At 42.5% G+C, this 18,158-nt stretch overlaps 1 protein-coding gene and 1 pseudogene across 2 annotated transcripts in view; both read left to right on the top strand.

Moving 5' to 3' along the window:
- PPP1R36 (protein phosphatase 1 regulatory subunit 36) overlaps positions 1-18,158 on the top strand; it is a 44,262-nt gene that overhangs the window by 9,672 nt on the left and 16,432 nt on the right. The window contains exons 4-8 of the mRNA XM_010383700.2: positions 6,712-6,798; positions 7,318-7,415; positions 7,601-7,667; positions 10,902-11,000; positions 17,700-17,834. Of these exons, the coding sequence (XP_010382002.1) occupies positions 6,712-6,798; positions 7,318-7,415; positions 7,601-7,667; positions 10,902-11,000; positions 17,700-17,834 (486 nt within the window). The remainder of the gene's footprint in view (positions 1-6,711; positions 6,799-7,317; positions 7,416-7,600; positions 7,668-10,901; positions 11,001-17,699; positions 17,835-18,158) is intronic.
- LOC115897403 lies at positions 945-1,540 on the top strand (annotated as a pseudogene). Its single transcript, XR_004057190.1, has one exon. The product of XR_004057190.1 is annotated as a thymosin beta-4 pseudogene (transcript).

The following is an 18,158-nucleotide window of genomic DNA, read 5'->3' as shown; positions in this document are numbered from 1 at the left end:
AAGGAACATGGGCAAAGCCCAGACCTGCAAGCGCATGGGCCATAATGTGGGGACTCCAGGTGGTTCATTGGGCTGGGTATACGGTCCCAGATGAAGTAGATTTAAACCAGGGCCAGATTATAAAAGCTCTTGTATACCATGGTGAGGAATTAGAACTTTATTTAGATGGCACAGGGGAGTCATCAAAGCAGAGAAGTCACCTGTGATTAGAATTGTATCTTAGGCCCGGGTACGGTGGCTCACGCCTGTAATTCCAGCACTTTGGGAGGCCAAGGCAAGGAAATACCCCAGGTCAGGAGTTCAAGACCAGCCTGGCCAAAATGGCAAAACCCCATCTCTAGTGAAAATACAAAAATTAGCTGGCATGGTGGTACCCGCCTGCAGTCCCAGCTACTTGGAAGGCCTGAGGCAGGAGAATCGCTTGAACCTGGGAGGCGGAGGTTGCAGTGAGCCGAGATCACGCTGTTGTACTCCAGCCTGGGCAACAAAGCTAGAATCTGTCTCCAAAAAAAAAAAAAAAGGAACCACATCTTAGAAAAATGGCTGGGCCAGGCACAGTGGCTCACACCTGTAATCCCAGCGCTTTGGGAGACCAAGGCAGGCAGATGGCCTGAGCTCAAGAGTTTGAGACCAGCCTGGGCAACATGGCAAAACCCTATCTCTACCAAAAAGTACAAAAATTAGCCAGGCATGGTGGTGCACACCTGTAGTCCCAGCTATTTGAGAGGCTGAAGTGGGAGAATCATCTGGGCCCTGGAGGTTGAGTCTGTAGTTACCATGATGGCACCACTGTACTCCAGCCTAAGCGACAGTGAGACCCTATCTCAAGAAAAAAAGAAAAAAGAAAAAGAAAAATGACTGGCTAAAAGATGGAAAATTGTTTTGGGGGAGACAAGACTGAAGGCAAGGAGATCAGTTAAGAAACAATTGCAGAAATTCAGTTGACAGATGGCTAAAATTAGGATGGTGGCAATGGAAAGAGAGGGAAGTAGCTTAAAAAGATATTAAAGAGAAACTCGGTGGTGGCCACTGCGCAGACCAGACTTCACTCGTTCTCGTGCACCTCGCTACGCTTTTCCTCCGCAACCATGTCTGACAAACCCGATATGGCTGAGATCGAGAAATTCAATAAGTTGAAACTGAAGAAGACAGAGACGCAAGAGAAAAATCCACTGCCATCCAAAGAAATGATTGAACAGGAGAAGCAAGCAGGCGAATCGTAATGAGGCGTATGCCGCCAATATGCACTGTACATTCCACAAGCATTGCCTTCTTATTTTACTTCTTTTAGCTGTTTAACTTTGTAAGATGCAAAGGTTGGATCAAGTTTAAATGACTGTGCTGCCCCTTTCACATCAAAGAACTAATGACAACGAAGGTCGTGCCTGCCTCTCCCATCTATCTGGCTGGCAGGGAAGGAAAGAACTTGCATGTTGGTGAAGGAAGAAGTGGGGTGGAAGAAGTGGGGGTGGGACGACAGTGAAATCTAGAGTAAAACCAAGCTGGCCCAAGGTGTCCTGCAGGCTGTAATGCAGTTTAATCAGAGTGCCATTTTTTTTTAGTTCAAATGATTTTAATTATCGGAATGCACAATTTTTTTTAATATGCAAATAAAAAGTTAAAAAACTTAAAAAAAGAAGATATTAAAGAATTTAGTGATTAGTGAGCCATGAGGGGTGAGGGTGATGGAGGAATCAAGGAAGACACCATTTTCCGGCGTGAGCACCTGGTTTGATGGTGGTACTTATTTACTGAGATGGGGGAAACAGGAGGTGGGCATACACGGTTAAGGGGGAATGTGTTTATTTTGGACAGACTGAGTTTGAGATGCTTCTAAGACAGCTGATTGATGGTGTTCAATAGACTGATGTGTCACTTTATAAGTGTGCAGAAAGATCTGAGCCTTGAATATAAATTTGTGTGTTATTGGTGCTAGTGAAGTAGATGGAATTATTCAGAGGGAATGAGAAGAATAACCATATGGAGTTCTGAGAGGGCCCTCATTTAGGGAAGGAACATTCCTCAGAAAAGGAGCTTTAGAAGGAGACCAATAAATTGTAGCCAGAGAGAGGGGAGGAAAATGGAGTGTCCTGAATCCAGATAATCTGTTTCACAAAGTAACATCTTGATCTCGGGGGCATTCAAGTTTTATCCCATCAACTTAAGACCCTGAAAGTTCTGAGGTTTTAGTCCTCTTCCACCTGGGGTAGGCCAGCTTCTATACCACTAGCCAAGAGGAGTGCTAGACTTCTAGGTATTCTGAAGTTCAGATCAAGAAAAGATGATTCCTTTCCCCTCCCCCAGCTTGAACTCCCTGGCCTCTCTCCTGGTCAAATGACAACAGGAAATCTTACCCTTAGAGACAACCTGGCTCCCTACTCATAGGCAAGTCTTGCCTTACTTTTGCAGATTATACCCTGATGGGGATGGCTATCAGAATACAACAGATACCCATAACCTCCATGCAAGAAATGCCAGGGAAAGGGTGGCCATTATTTCTTTTCTTTTTTTTTTTTTTTTGAGACGGAGTTTCGCTCTGTCGCCCAGGCTGGAGTGCAGTGGCCGGATCTCAGCTCACTGCAAGCTCTGCCTCCCGGATTTACGCCATTCTTCTGCCTCAGCCTCCCGAGTAGCTGGGACTACAGGCGCCCGCCACCTCGCCCGGCTAGTTTTCTGTATTTTTTAGTAGAGACGGGGTTTCACCGTGTTAGCCAGGATGGTCTCGATCTCCTGACCCCGTGATCCGCCCGTCTCGGCCTCCCAAAGTGCTGGGATTACAGGCTTGAGCCACCGCGCCCGGCCGTGGCCATTATTTCTTAAGAGGTAGTTAAGGAAGAGCAGTGGAGAATGGTTCACATCCTAGCTCTGCCCCTTACTAGATGGTTATCAGTTGTCAAGTTACTCAGCCTCAATAATTCTCAGCTCCTTAATCTATAAAATGAAATAATAATGCCTCGTGAGAAGTAAATGAGGGTGCTGGTATAGTTCATCAGCATGCATGCCCATTTCTTATTTGGTAAAGAGATAACACCTTTACTCACAGGCATCATCTAGGTTGGCCCACGAGGCAGACTTTTCTCTCTCACATAGTACCTGTTATCCTTTCCCTTCTTGCTTCAAGTGCCCCTATTCCAAAGCTGGGAGGGAACCAGCGGTCTGCCTGAATCTTTGCCAAGGTCATGGACTCCCCTGAGGACATAAAACCGAGGAAACCCTACTCTTTCGTCATGGCCTGAGAGAAGACTCTGTGAGAACCATCAAAGAGGTCTAACTTGTGTGGAAGCCAAAAGCCCTCTGCATTTACGTGAAGGATTCTAGAGAGAAAATATGAATTGCTTTCCTGTTTACTTCAAGGCAAGGGGAATGACATGAATATATTGTAATATTAGGAAATTACATCTACCTTGTACTCTGGAGGGAGTAGGAGGGTACAGGCTAGCTAGCCCAGACTGTGGTTTGGGCACCAATCAGAGGTTCAATTCACAGTGCAATTTTCAATTATTGGCTGGGTGCGATGGCCCACGCCTGTAACCCCAGCACTTTGGGAGGCCAAGGTGGACGGATCACTTGAGGTCAGGAGTTCGAGACCAGCCTGGCCAACATGGTGAAACCCCTTCTCTACTGAAAATACAAAAATTAGCAGGATGTGGTGGCAGGCACCTGTAATCCCAGCTACTTGGGAGGCTGAGGCAGGGATGAAGAGGGTGCAGTGAACTGAGATCATGCCACTCCAGCCTAGGTGACAGAGTGAGACTCAGTCCCCCCCCCCAAAAAAAAATTCAGTTATTACTAGTGTTGCTTCTTGGTGAGTCCAAATGCATTGAGCATAGGCTGCTTTAGAGCTATAGCAGAGCACTCACTCACAAAGTGGAACCTGTCTCACCGGCCAAGCTAGAGAATGACTTCAATGAAGTGAAAGCCACTCAGACAAGTGTGAAGTAGAGAAGGTGTGTCCAGAGGTCAGAGCATAAAGACTAAAAGCTTAGCAGTAAATGCCAGACTATTTACTGGCAGGCACTACCTACCAGTTTCTAACACTGGGACATGGGTCAGCCTCTCCAAGCCCTAGTTCTCCATCAGTAAAATGACAGCATTATACTAGATGATATTTTTTACTTCTAATAACCCCCAATTCTATGATTTTATGATTTTATTTTTTATTTCATTTTATTACTATTATTTTTTTGAGACGGAGTTTCGCTCTTGTTGCCCAGGCTGGAGTGTAATGGTATGATCTTGGCTCACTGCAACCTCCGCCTCCCGGATTCAAGCGATTATCCTGCCTCAACCTCCCAGGTAGCTGGGATTACAGGCATGAGCCACCACGCCTGGCTAATTTTGTATTTTTAGTAGAGATGGGGTTTCTCCATGTTGGTTAGGCTGGTCTCAAACTCCCAACCTCAGGTGATCCACCTGCCTCGGCCTCCCAAAATGTTGGGATTACAGGCGTGAGCCACCACGCACAGCCTCACTTTTTTATGTATTTTTAGATAGGGCCTCACTCTGTCACCCAGGCTGGCTAGAGTTCAGTGGTGCAATCTCAGCTCACTGCAATCTCCACTTTCTGGACTCAGGCAATCCTCCCATCCCAGCCTCCCAAGTTGCTGGGAACACAGGCACCTACCACCACACTCAACTAAAATTTTTTTGTATTTTTAGTAGAGATAGGGTTTCACTATGTTGCCCAGGCTGGTCTCAAGCTCCTGGGCTCAAGCGATGCCCTGGACTCAGCTTCCTCCCAAAGTGCTGGGATTATAGGTGTGAGCCACCAAGCCTGGCCAATTTTATGGTTTTATAGTTCCAAGTTCATCTGACTTAGTTCATAGACCTGATCTATAATAAATAAGATAGTCCCAAATGTATCCTTTCAGATTTCTTATTTTAAGGCTTTCTTGTCTCAGAACATCTCAGGCAAACTAGTATAGCAAGAAACTTTGAATTAATAGTGATGGGCCGAGAAAAGGGGGAGGAGACACAATTTTATTTGACATTAACTTAGATTTGGTGTTTCTACCTTCTCTCATCTTCTAGAGAAGAGAAACCCAGGAGAGAGCTGGGAGTACCTGGGATTTCTTTAGTCTGTATATCAGTGTTTTGAAAAGTTATGCAGGTAATACATTTTCATAAAAAATTCAAATGATGCAGACGTATACAGATGTGAAATTGAGATCTCCTCATTACCCTCTCTCCTTCTTGTTCCGTCTGATCCCCCAGCCCTCTCTGGAGGTGGGCATCATCAACATTTGGTATCTTTCCATTTCTTTTTCCCTGCACACCTCCTCCTCCAGTATTTTAGCACACCCCGCCCCATGAATACCCATTTCTTGGAGACCGGTGATAAGAGCAGCACCAGAAAGAATGAAAAGCTTAGAAATCATCACTGGCCAACTTGGTGCCAGTCATCTTAAAAAAAACAAAACAAAACAGTGGAATAATTAAAAAAAGATCATTCTCTTGAGGTAATATTGTGTACGTGCTTTTAGGAACTAACCTACAACATGAATATTGCCAGGCAGTTGGAGAAACTCCTGGAAGAAGAAGAAGGTACCAAGCTGACTTTATTACTCTCATGGGGAGGTATTTCTTTAACAAAATTTATTTGTGGGATTTACCAAAGAAATAATAAAGTTGTCATGATTGATATTCGTCTTTAGAGAATGAATAAAGTTAAGGGGAAGTGCTTCTATTACTGCATCTGCATCTCAGCTTAACAGAGGGACACATAACTTTGGGCAGAGGGTAAATTTCTGCATTGTGTTATCAATGTGACATTGTTATAACCCACAATGGGTTTGACAGACACCACAGTTCTCCCAGAAACTGTACTATCTATAAGGCAGGAACCTCGTCCTGTTAGTCTTCAAAACACTTTTCTCTGTTTTTCTGTTAGCATTTGCTGAGACTCTCGAAAGTCTGTTCAATGGCTCTGATCAGAAACCATCTTATTTCCAATGTCATAGCAATTCCTAACACATAGTAGATCGTCAGTATGGATTTGTTTGTTACTTAATTGGGTTCCTGTGTTAGTCAAACTCATTATGGCTTAGTAGTGCTCGTACAACACGCTGAGAAACTCTGAGTTAAGTAAAAGGTCCTGAAACCCACCTGGAGATGGAGAAGGCTGAGGCCTTTAGAAGAGTCCACAGCAGTGAATACTGAGATTGCTGTTTGGGAGGCAGGATTGCCTGGTGGCTCAGCACTCGGCTCTGTGGCTAAAAACCTAGGCACCAGTCGTGACTTTGCCAGTTGCTGTTATTTTAGTCAAGTCACTTAATTTCTTTTTAAGTTTCCATTTTTCTTGTATGTAAAGATGGTGATCATATTTTGTGTTAGAGTTTCCATGAGGGTTAAATGAGATTGTGCCTAAAAGCACTTGTCATATAACAAGTACCTCAATAAATAATCTTTTCAAACTTGCCAAGAGCTTTCTCTTTCTTACGAAGTTGCTACAAGATTTTTCAGATACTCTGTGTGTGGTGGTGTTCTGGAGACTGCTGATGGTTAGAGGCTGAATGTAAAGTCTGAAGTTTTAATTTTTCTCTAGATAAGTGTTCCATATGTAAATATATGAATTGAACACTGCTGTGTCTCAGATTCTCTTCAGCCTCTGCTGAAAATATATCCTAGTCCAAAGATTATGAGCTATGATATGATTTGACTTGTTTTCCCCTGGAAAAGGTGAAGTGCCTAATTATCTCATTTTTATTGCAGTTTTACACCTGCAGTAGAAGTCAAGGAAAAAGGAAAGAAAGGCAAAGCAGTTCACTTTGCAGAAATTGATGGTCCAGCTTCAGACAGGTAGATTAACTTCCCAGTCATGCCAGAGTTGCTGATAGCATCTCTCAGTGGCATGGCTTCAGCCTTTACAAACTACGAAAATACCATTCCTATTATTCTAGTTTGCAATGCGAATACCCATCAAAGAAAGAACATGTACTATTTCAGAATTATGGTGGGAATTACAATAGTCCCGATAAATGTATTCTGTTAACCTGGCTGTTAGCACATCTTCAACTTTTTACAGTTTTTTAAAGTTTGAAAATGATAGGTACACCAGAACAGATGATATAAATGATCTATTTTGGATGGTATTTGTATAAACATTTTATATCAGGCAGTGAACATCCCTTTTGCCTTAACATAGTAAATAAAATGTTTAATAAAAAGCATTCCAAAATGATCTTACATCAAACAAAACCCATGTATGACACTCAGGCTCTTATTACTTTTTAATAAATGCTTTCTGCACCTCAGGATAGATTGAATACAACTAAAATATATTAAACCACTACTGGCAACTGTTATATTCCAAAACAGGTTGACAGATAAAAGACTTGCTGCAAGAGATGATAAGTCAGCTAAAGCTTTAGAGAAACGAGGTCAACAGGGCACCATTACACTGGATGATGTTAAATGTGAGTAACTGTTTCTTTATCCATACATAAACATTCATCTGTACATGCATACATAAACATCCATTCATCTATCCGTACATAAACATCCACCCATCTATACACAACATCCATATGTAAACATATCTTGTGTGACTCTCTAAGGCAGCTCTTTGTCCCTCTCTCAATTGTCCATTTCCTCTTTTCAGTTGTTGCTTTGCTTTTGCTACAAGATACTGAGATGCAGCGGATCTGTTCTTTTACAACATTTATGAGGTATATATTGCTTATGAGGCATTTTAGATCTTTTATCCTTTATTTTTCAGTGACTTCATCTGATAAGTGATGACAAATCTGATTTTTAGAGGAAGAGTGTGAGACTGGCTCTATGCAAGCCATCCTAGTCACAAAGACTGCGACCAAAGAGTTGGAGAGAGGAAGCCAGAAATCATAGAAACCCCAAATAAAATCCCAGGGCAAGTAGTATGGAGAGCATGCTGTCAGTGTCTCACATGGACTGTGCTATTTTTATATAATAGTTAAAGGATATACCCATTTGCTGACCGGGTGCGGTGGCTCACGCCTGTAATCCCAACACTTTGGGAGGCTGAGGCAGGCGATCACAAGGTCAGGAGTTCGAGACCAGACTAGCCAACGTGGTGAAACCCCATCCCTACTAAAAATACAAAAATCAGCCGGGTGTGGCGGTGGGTGCCTGTAATCCCAGCTACTTGGAGACTGAAGGCAGGAGAATCACTTGAACCTGGGAGGCGGAGGTTGCAGTGAGCTGAGATTGCGCCAATGCACTCCAGCCTGGGTGACAGAGCAAGACTCCATCTCAGAAAAAAAAAAAAAATACAAACATTAGCCAGGCATGGTGGCAGACGCCTGTAATCCCAGCTAGTTGGGAGGCTGAGGCAGGAGAATTGCTTGAACCTGGGAGACAGAGGTTGCAGTGAGCCAAGATTGTGCCATTGCACTCCAGCCTGGGCGACAGAGTGAGACTCCCTCTCAAAAAAAAAAAAAAAAGATCTACCCATTTACTGAAGATCACTTTTCTCTACTAGTTATGTTTGGCAGCCCCAGGATGTGCTAGGTGTGTGACTCTGGGTGAGTTTCTTGACATTTATTTATTTATTTATGAGACAGAGTCTTGCTCTGTCGCCCAGGCTGGAGTGCAGTGGTGCTCCGCCCCCTCGGGTTCACGCCGTTCTCCTGCCTCAGCCTCCCGAGTAGCTGGAACTACAGGCGCCCGCCACCATGCCCGGTAAGTTTTTTGTATCTTTTAGTAGAGACGGGGTTTCACTGTGTTAGCCAGGATGGTCTCGATCTCCTGACTTCGTGATCCACCCGCCTCGGCCTCCCAAAGTGCTGGGATTACAGGCGTGACCGTGTCTTGACCTTTCTAAGCCTCAGTCTCCTCAGCTACGAAATTGGGAAGTAATTGTGTAATTGTGTCCCCTTTGTATGGCTGTGCGTGGCTGTGCCTCACGTGGCCCCTGCACCACGAACGCTCAGTGAGAGTTGGGTGCCCGATGCCATTTGCACCCCTCCCCATTCCCTCAGCATACACATGCAGGCTGCTTGTGGCAACTGCCTGAGACTCGGCCTGAAGGCTTCATTCCACCACAGGCACACACTCAGCCTGACTGCAGGGCAAGCTCAGAGCTAGGGAATCAGTGCCCTAGAAGCAGCCCTTATTCAATGCCCTGCTGGAGGAGGAGTTGGTAGGTAAATTCTTGAGATGTTTTCTACACTGTCTCCCGGAGTCCCCACAGGACTGAACTCCACTTGCTTGTTAACACCCTCTTTGTTGGCTTCTTTTCCTGCCTCATTTCCCCACTTTCCTACTGATGTTTCCTGAGATCACTTCCAACTAAACTGTTCACTTTAAAGTCTTTGGCCCAGTGTCTGTTGCTGGGGAAACCCAACCTGAGACAGGGAGTTATTAATATCTTGAAAAGAAAATCTGTAATGCTCACCCTCATCCTGCTCTTTAGGTATAGTTCAAGAAAGCAATGCCGGAGAAATAATTTCCATTTGGGGCCACAAAGAAGGCAGCAAAAGTCTTGAAAAAATATTTAGAAAGAAAACAGTGACTTCTAGTTAAAAAACAAATGAGACAGCATTGTCAATCAGTGCAGCCATTTCAGAGAGCGAGGCACATACACTCTGTGGTAGCAATTTCACTTCTGTCTATAATATTTTTTTAAAAAAACTAAATACCCACAATAGAAGACAGTTAAATATGAAGTATAGGATATTCTATTCAGCTCTTTAAAAGAATGAAGAAAATCTACATATAATATCATAGAAAGAGGTCTATGCTACACAGAAAAGTGACAAAAGCAAGTTGCAAAGAATTGTATATATAGTATTACCCCACTTATTACCAAAAAACATTTTTTTTTTTTTTTGAGACAGAGTCTGGCTCTGTTGCCCAGGCTGGCGTGCAGTGGTACGATCTTGGCTCACTGCAAGCTCCGCCTCCCGGGTTCAAGCCATTCTCCTGCCTCAGCCTCCCGAGTAGCTGGGACTACAGGCTCCCACCACCATGCCCAGCTAATTTTTTTTTTGTATTTTTAGTAGAGACGAGGTTTCACTGTGTTAGCCCGGATGGTCTCAATCTCCTGACCTCGTGATCCACCCGCCTTGGCCTCCCAAAGTGCTGAGATTACAGGCATGAGCCACCACGCCTGGCTACCAAAAAACATTTTTAAGGCATGTAATCTTATACATGTGTATATGTTGGTGGAGGAGGATGAGGAGGATGTTATATGTGATTGTCTATGTTTTAGAAAGTTTAGAAAGGATTCATACCAAACTCTTTTTTTTTTTTTGAGATGGAGTCTCGCTCTTTTGCCCAGGTTGGAGTGCAGTGGCACAATCTCAGCTCACTGCAACCTCCACCTCCTGGGTTCAAGCGATTCTCCTGCCTCAGCCTCCCAACTAGCTGGGATTACAGGGATGCACCACCACGCCCAGCTAATTCTTGTAATTTTTAGTAGAGATGGGATTTCGCCAGGCTGGTCTCGAACTCCTGACCTCAAGTGATCCACCCGCCTTGGCCTCCCAAAGTGCTGGGATTACAGGCATGAGCCACTGTGCCTGGCCCATACCAAACTCTTAATAGTGGTAACCACTAGGGAGTAGGATGGTGACAGATGTAGGAGGAGAGAACTTTTTACTTGATACATTTCTCTATATTTTTTAAACAATGGAAATATGTTGTATAATAACTTTTTAAAAATGAAAATTAATTAGTAAGCACAACTATAAGAATTTAGTGTCTGACCTCTCCAAAAATTTTACTTACAAAAACCAGATTTCTTAAATCTTTAAATATATAGTAGATAGAATTTTAAGTGGTAAATTAGTTCTTTGATAGGCATGATAACATGGTTTTCTATTTATTCTTGTGTTGTGTGCTCAATTTTTTTTTTTATGAGAAATCTTATGTTTGAAGTAGGTTAGCATTGACTCTTTTTGTTGTTTCAAATATCCCCATAGGAATAAGAATCTTGATAATTTCCTCATGGCATTATTGTATTATTTAGCTCGTTACTTGGAAAAAAACTCACTGGAAAAGAAACCCAAAAGCTATATGGTGTAAGTAAGATTTTATAGTGTGCTTTAGAGTTTTTTTCACTGCCAGTATTAAAAGTAACTTTTGTCTAGGATAAAGAGATGATGGAAATTTTTAAATCTTTGAGACGTACTGAGACATTTTACATGGGATGAGTGTGTCAGTTTTTAAAGCTCACTGGATAATTTATATGTGTATTCCAGTAACAAAATATTCCAACTGATACAGACTAGCATTGCACAATAATGAGATAATGAAAGCCATGTATGTAATTTAAAATTTCTGGTAAACATATCTTAAAAATGTAAAAAGATACACGTGAAATTAATTTTAATAGTGTCTTTTGTTTAACCCAATGATGCAAAAAATATTATCATTGCAACAGAAGTTGATATTAGGAAGTTATTAATGAGATATGTTACTTTTTTGTAGTAAGTCTGGTATCTAGTTTATACCTATAATGTAGCTCAATTCATACTAGACACATTCTCAGTAGCCACATGTGGCTAGTGGCAGCCATCTTGAATGGTGCAGATATAGTTGTTGTTTGTGTGCTTTTTATGCTTACAAAGTTCTTGCTAAAGGGCTTGTAAGCATCCAATTAAAAAACATCTAAGAATTAAAAAAATTCATAGATTTGGCCAAAGTGGCATTCCACATCACAGGAAAAAATCCAAGGTTTCTTAGGCTACTTATAAAGAATTTAAATGCTTTAGCTTTAGGCAGAAGTGGCACAGAGGTGTACACCAGGGCAAGAATCTGGGAACTCAGAGTACAGAGCAGAACAATGCCTCTCAGCCTTGGTGACCTTTTGCAAACCATGGAACTTTCCACGTGCCAGGCTGCCCTCCCCAGTAAGTGTGGAACCAACCCAATGATTTAGCTGTTAGGAATGCTGGGTAGAGTAATTAACTTGTTGCTGCAGGATGTTTTCAAAACACAAAACCCTGTATACAGTCAAGCAGTTGGAAAAACATCTTATGGACGGAATAAATGTATCTGGATGGCAGTTTTGTAAAGAACCAAATAAATAATTTAAAAACTCTTGTTCCTGTAAAACCATCATAATATACAACATCAGTGTTATTTTGGGACTGTATTTCACAACAGGGCAGCCAGAGCATGAAATGTTTCTATGGTAGCAAGCAAAAGGGTTTAAAGCCAGCTGTGGACTTAGAAGGTTTGAAGATTCTTACTATTTCCAAATAGAAGCTTATTAGACATTTTTGGCACTTTGGCTTATTATATTTTTTATGGTATTTCCTCTTCTGAGGCTTATTGCTAATCTAGCAAAAAGATTTGTTTAATTTTTTTCTTTTTTTTTGAGATGGAGTCTCGCTCTGCCACCCAGGCTGGGGTGCAGTGGTGCAATCTCGGCTCACTGCAACCTCCACCTCCCAGGTTCAAGCGATTTTCCCAACTCAGCCTCCTGAGTAGCTGGGATTACAGGTGCCCACCACCACGCCCAGCTAATTTTTGTATTTTTAATAGACATGGGGTTTCACCATGTTGGCCAGTCTGGTCTCGAACTCGTGACATCAGGTGATCTGCCTACCCCAGTCTCCCAAAGTGCTAGAATTACAGGTGTGAGCCACCATGCCTGGCCTACTTTCTTAATTGATAAGAATAGATAATAAGACAGGTTTTCTAGTTAAAGATGCAAACAAACATACTAGAACACAGTGGTATAAGGTAGACTGTTCCGTAGAAGGAATCAGTTACTCAGATTGACAAAAACAAACCAATCAAAGCCTTAAAAGTATGAATTTTGGCCGGGCGCGGTGGCTCATGCCTGTAATCCCAACACTTTGGGAGGCTGAGGTGGGTGGATCACAAGGTCAGGAGTTCGAGACCAGCCTGACCAACATGGTGAAACCCCATCTCTACTAAAAATGCAAAAATTAGCTGGACATGGTGGCACACGCCTGTAATCCCAGCGCCTCAGGAGGCTGAGGCAAGAGAATCGCTTGAACCTGGGAGGCAGAGGTTACAGTGAGCCGAGATGGCACCATTGCACTCCAGCCTGGTGGACAGAGCGAGACTACGCCTTAAAAAAAAAAAAAAAAAAAAAAAAGTATGGATTTTATGGTGTGATTCTAAAAATAAAAATTACAACTCTTTATTTTCAGGCTTCCTGTGGTCAGTTGGTTTACTTACTATAATAGAATTAAATGTTGATTGCATTGAGGTATCTGCACAGAAGAAAAAAATTGATTTCAAATACCAAGATAGAGCATAGGGATAGTAATAGCATTTAATTCACGGAGTTATTATACAGAAGTAGATGAGACGGTGTTTCTTAACCCAGTGCATGGCACTTGGGAAGAAAGTCTACAGCCATGAGAGGAAAGCAGAAAAGGGTGAAGATGGATGGCAAAGGTATACTTAGATGATGTCAGGTGATTAAAAGCCCTACTTCCAGAAGAAGAAGTCTTATCCCTGTTTTACAGGTGAAGAAATTAAGGCTCACAGAGGTTAAATAGTTTGTTGGGGATTACGTACTATACCTAGGAGATTACATTATAGTTCCTAGGTGGAACTGATGTTAGAACCCAGGTCTGTTTAACTCTAAGGCTTGTGCCTGAACCACTGCACAACATGCCCAGCACTTCCCACCAGTCAGCTGCACTGTTTTCCAGAGTTTATCTGTCCATAATTAGAATTTTTAGCTTCTGAACAATTATGTGTGTACTGTCTGTTTGTTTGAGGCAGAGTATTGCTCAATCAACCAAGCTGGAGGGCAGTGGCACAATCTCGGCTCACTGCAACCTCCGCCTCCTGGGTTCAAGTGGTTCTCCTGCCTCAGCCTCCTGAGTAGCTGACACTACAGGCATGTGCCACCATGGCTGGCTAATTTTTTATATTTTTGGTAGGGATAGAGTTTCACCATGTTGGCCAGGCTGACCTTGAACTCCTGACCTCAGGTCATCCACCCACGTCAGCCTGCCAAAGTGCTGGGATTATAGGCCTGAGCCACTGTGCCCAGCCTGTATGTACTTTTAAACATAATATCATATGTACTTTCAAGTTATTATAATCTTCATAATTATAATTTTTAATGGTAGCATAGTTTTCCATCAAGCCAATGTGTGTGCATTGACTTACCTACTAAGAGGCAGTATATTGTAGTGGTTAAGGGTAAAGATTTTGATGCCTGGGCTACATCTCGTGGGAGACTCACTCATAAGTTAGGTTAATAAGCATCAAGTACTTAAACAATATCTGACTGTATTGCTGCTCCCTTTATCCTTCTGTATTAGTCTGTTCTCATGGTGACATACCCAACTGGGTAATTTATAAAGGAAATTACCAACTGGGTAATTACTAATAAACACATACCCAACTGGGTAATTTATAAAGGAAAGACATACCCAACTGGGTAATTTATAAAGACATACCCAACTGGGTAATTTATAAAGGAAAGAGGTTTAATGGATTCACAGTTCCACATGGCTGGGGAGGCCTCACAATAATGGTGGAAGGCAAATGAGGAGCAACGGCACGTCTTACATAGTGGCGGGCAAGAGAGCGTGCGCAGGGGAACGCCCCTTATAAAACCATCGGATCTCATGAGACTTATTCACTATCATGAGAACAGCACGGGAAAGACCTGCCACCATGTTCAGTTACCTCCCACTGGGTCCCTCCCATGACACATGGGAATTATGGGAGCTACAATTTAAGATGAGATTTGGGTGGGGACATAGTCAAACCATATCACCTTCTATTTTATATATTTTGGCAATTTCTAGTTTTTCTGATATATAAATAATGATTGCATTGAATGTCCTCATGCATAAAAATTTCCTCCTAATTTTGGATGATTTTTTTAAAAGAATAAATTTCCAGGAGAGATGATATTGGATCAAAATTTATAATAATTTCTATGGCTCTTGAAATTATTTTCAGTTTTTTTCCCAAAGGATTATGCCAATTTTCTTTTACAAGCAGTGCATAAGCACATCCATTTCAGCAAAATTTTGTCAGCATTATTGTTTGCATTTTTAAAGAATGTGCTTTAAAAATGAACCACTAACTGGGTTTGTATTTAAGGCAGTTTTACAAAATTAGATGAAAACAGTATGGGGGAATGGTTTCCAGACACAGAAATGTGGTGCAAGCAGGCCACCTCTGCCTGGAGTTTTGTATATAGGTTAGCTTCTCTTGAGTATTTTTTTTTTTCATAGCTTTTTCCTTTTTTTCCCTTTCAACACATCAGTCCTTTATGTATATGTGCATATGTGGTCTAGGGACCTGCTTGCCTTGGAATCATTTGGGAAGATTGTTTTAAATTTCCTGGGCTAGACCCAGACTCCTGAGCCAGAATCTTGGAGAGAGGATTGCACTGGGAATTTGTACTTTTAGCAAGTATCCCCAGTGATTCTTTCATAATTCATAGGTTTATTAAAACCTGAGAAGCGGCCGGGCGCGGTGGCTCAAGCCTGTAATCCCAGCACTTTGGGAGGCCGAGACGGGTGGATCACGAGGTCAGGAGATCGAGACCATCCTGGCGAACACGGTGAAACCCCGTCTCTACTAAAAAAATACAAAAAACTAGCCGGGCAAGGTGGCGGGCGCCTGTGGTCCCAGCTACTCGGGAGGCTGAGGCAGGAGAATGGCATAAACCCGGGAGGCGGAGCTTGCAGTGAGCCGAGATTGCACCACTGCACTCCAGCCTGGGCGACAGAGGGAGACTCTGTCTCAAAAAAAAAAAAAAAAAAAAAAAAAAAACTTGAGAAGCATTGGCCTAAAAGCTTCAAGGCATTCCTTGGTGGTTGTAGTTTGATTTAGTTGTTTTCTACAGCAAAAGAAGAATATTAGCTACTGGCAGCTCTGGCAGAGCAGAGTGACCAGTGAGGGTGGGGCTGCTGAAGGAAACAGGCACAGGGGTGTGGCCACTGGGGTGCGTCTGGAGGGGTGTGTTTGGGTTATATGGCATTTGGGCACTTAACATTGGAGCTCACTTTATTCCAGAAATCCATTTTATTCCAATGACTCATAAGCCTTTTCATCACATGTGATAACATTTTCTGCTTTGAAATGTTTATATTATCCTTAAATACACCCCCTTCCCCTCATGGCATATCTTCATGGAGTCAGTCTAATGGTTATATCAGAAGGGGCAGTCATTTGTCCCTGTTTAGAGTAAATATCATTTGGTGTCTAGTGACACCTCACTTTTAAATAAGAGTACAACTCACTTTTCAATAACGTTGGAATGTATCATCAGCAATATTGTTTTCTACTGTATTGTACAGCAGAAACTTAAATTTTGGCTTCAGACTTGCTGTAACCTAAGAACAGTTTGTCTTTGAGAAAGTTCATTTGCAATTCAATTGGAACTGCGGCTGGTTTCACAGGGAAGCAGTGTTATTGTAATTGATGCCACATTTCCCAGAGTAGTAGTCCACAGATGCCTCCTTAGTAAACACAACTACACTCAGAACTGAGAGTTGGTCCTTGTTCACATGCTGAGCCCCCAAGCTCAGTAGTGACATAGAGAACACAGGGGAAGCTGAGGTACATAGCCTCCACGGTTGTTTTAGGAAAATAGCAGGAAAGTAGGCTGCTAACTGCCTCAGCAACCAGTATAGATAATTTGTTAGTTGAGCTGTTCTGTATAAATTAGGACTACCTGCATATAAAATTGAGGGTACATAACATGAAGTATAATCTAATAAAAAAGCAAAAATAGGCCGGGCGTGGTGGTTCATGTCTGTAATCCCAGCACTTTGGGAGGCCAAGGTGGGTGGATCACTTGAGATCAGGAGTTTGAGACCAGCCTGGCCAACATGACGAAACCCCGTCTCTACTAAAAATACAAAAATTAGCCAGGCATGGTGGCAGGCACCTGTAATCCCAGTTACTCGGGAGGCTGAGGCAGGATAATTCTCTGAACCGGGAGGTGGAGGTTGCAGTGAGCCAAGAGCATGCCACTGCACTCCAGCTTGGGTGACACAGCGAGACTCTGTCTCAAAAAAAAAAAAAAAAAAAAAAAAAGCAAAAATACACCGTAAACTTCAGATGCAGATTCCATTGATTAAATACGAAGGGACTTTAAGGATTTTCCTATATCACTGCTTAAATAAAATAAACTTGGGGGGAGGGGGGAGGGATTGCATTGGGAGTTATACCTGATGTAAATGATGAGTTGATGGGTGCTGACGAGTTGATGGGTGCAGCACACCAACATGGCACAAGTATACATATGTAACAAACCTGCACGTTATGCACATGTACCCTAGAACTTAAAGTATAATAATAATAAAAATAAATAAATAAAATAAACTCATTGGTAAGTGAAGTCTGTTGACTCACTTGTATTTCTTTCAAAATAGTTTATGGCTGGGCACACTGGCTCACGCTGCCATCCCAACACTTTGGGAGGCCAAGGGGAGGATCACTTGAGTCCAGGAGTTCAAGATCAACCTGGACAACATAGTGAGACCCTGCCTCTACACAAAATAAAAAAAGATTAGATAGGCATGGTGGCGTGTGCCTATAGTCCCAGCTACTTAGCAGGCTGAGGCAGGAGGATTGCTTGAGCCCTGGAGGTTGAGGCTGCAGTGAATTATGATTGCACCACTGCACTCCAGCCTAGGTAGCAGAGCAAGACCTTGTCTTAAAAGAAAAAAAAAGTTTATAATTCTGACTTTTTGCTAGTTAATATAGGCATTTATGAAAATTAACCCAAATTCTCTTTTTTTTGTCCCCCCCATCAGAGGCCTTGTAGAGAAAAAAGAAATGGAATTGGTTTTAAGTGAATTAGAAGCAGCACAGAGGTACTTGGCGCAGAAGTACTGTATCCTTGTGCTGGGCTTGGCAATGCCGGATAAACATCACATGTGCTGTGGAAAGTAAGCACACATTTACACTTCATTAGGTCATCACTCCATCATAGACCCACACCCTTAAGATGCTTCCATTTGGCTTTGGTTAACTTGAGAAAATGTTCCTTTTTCTGTTGTCCAGAGTAATTGGGCTCAGGTGAGAATCTGTCCCAAACCCTTGTAATGTCTCCTTTGAGAGAGCGAAGTGCATGTGGAAGAAATCTCAGAATCTCAGCTGATATTTTTAAAACTTTCCACTGCTTGAGATTGAATGACATGGTCTCTCAGTGAAATCTTGCTCTCAACCATGAAGGGCTCTTGCTGCCAGACTTGGCTCCCTTGGGCAGGAGG

This window comes from Rhinopithecus roxellana, chromosome 5 (assembly GCF_007565055.1).
Source record: "Rhinopithecus roxellana isolate Shanxi Qingling chromosome 5, ASM756505v1, whole genome shotgun sequence".
NCBI classification, from domain to species: Eukaryota; Metazoa; Chordata; class Mammalia; order Primates; family Cercopithecidae; genus Rhinopithecus; species Rhinopithecus roxellana.
Note: the sequence above shows the minus strand (reverse complement) of the source record. Positions and strands in the feature narration are given on the sequence as shown.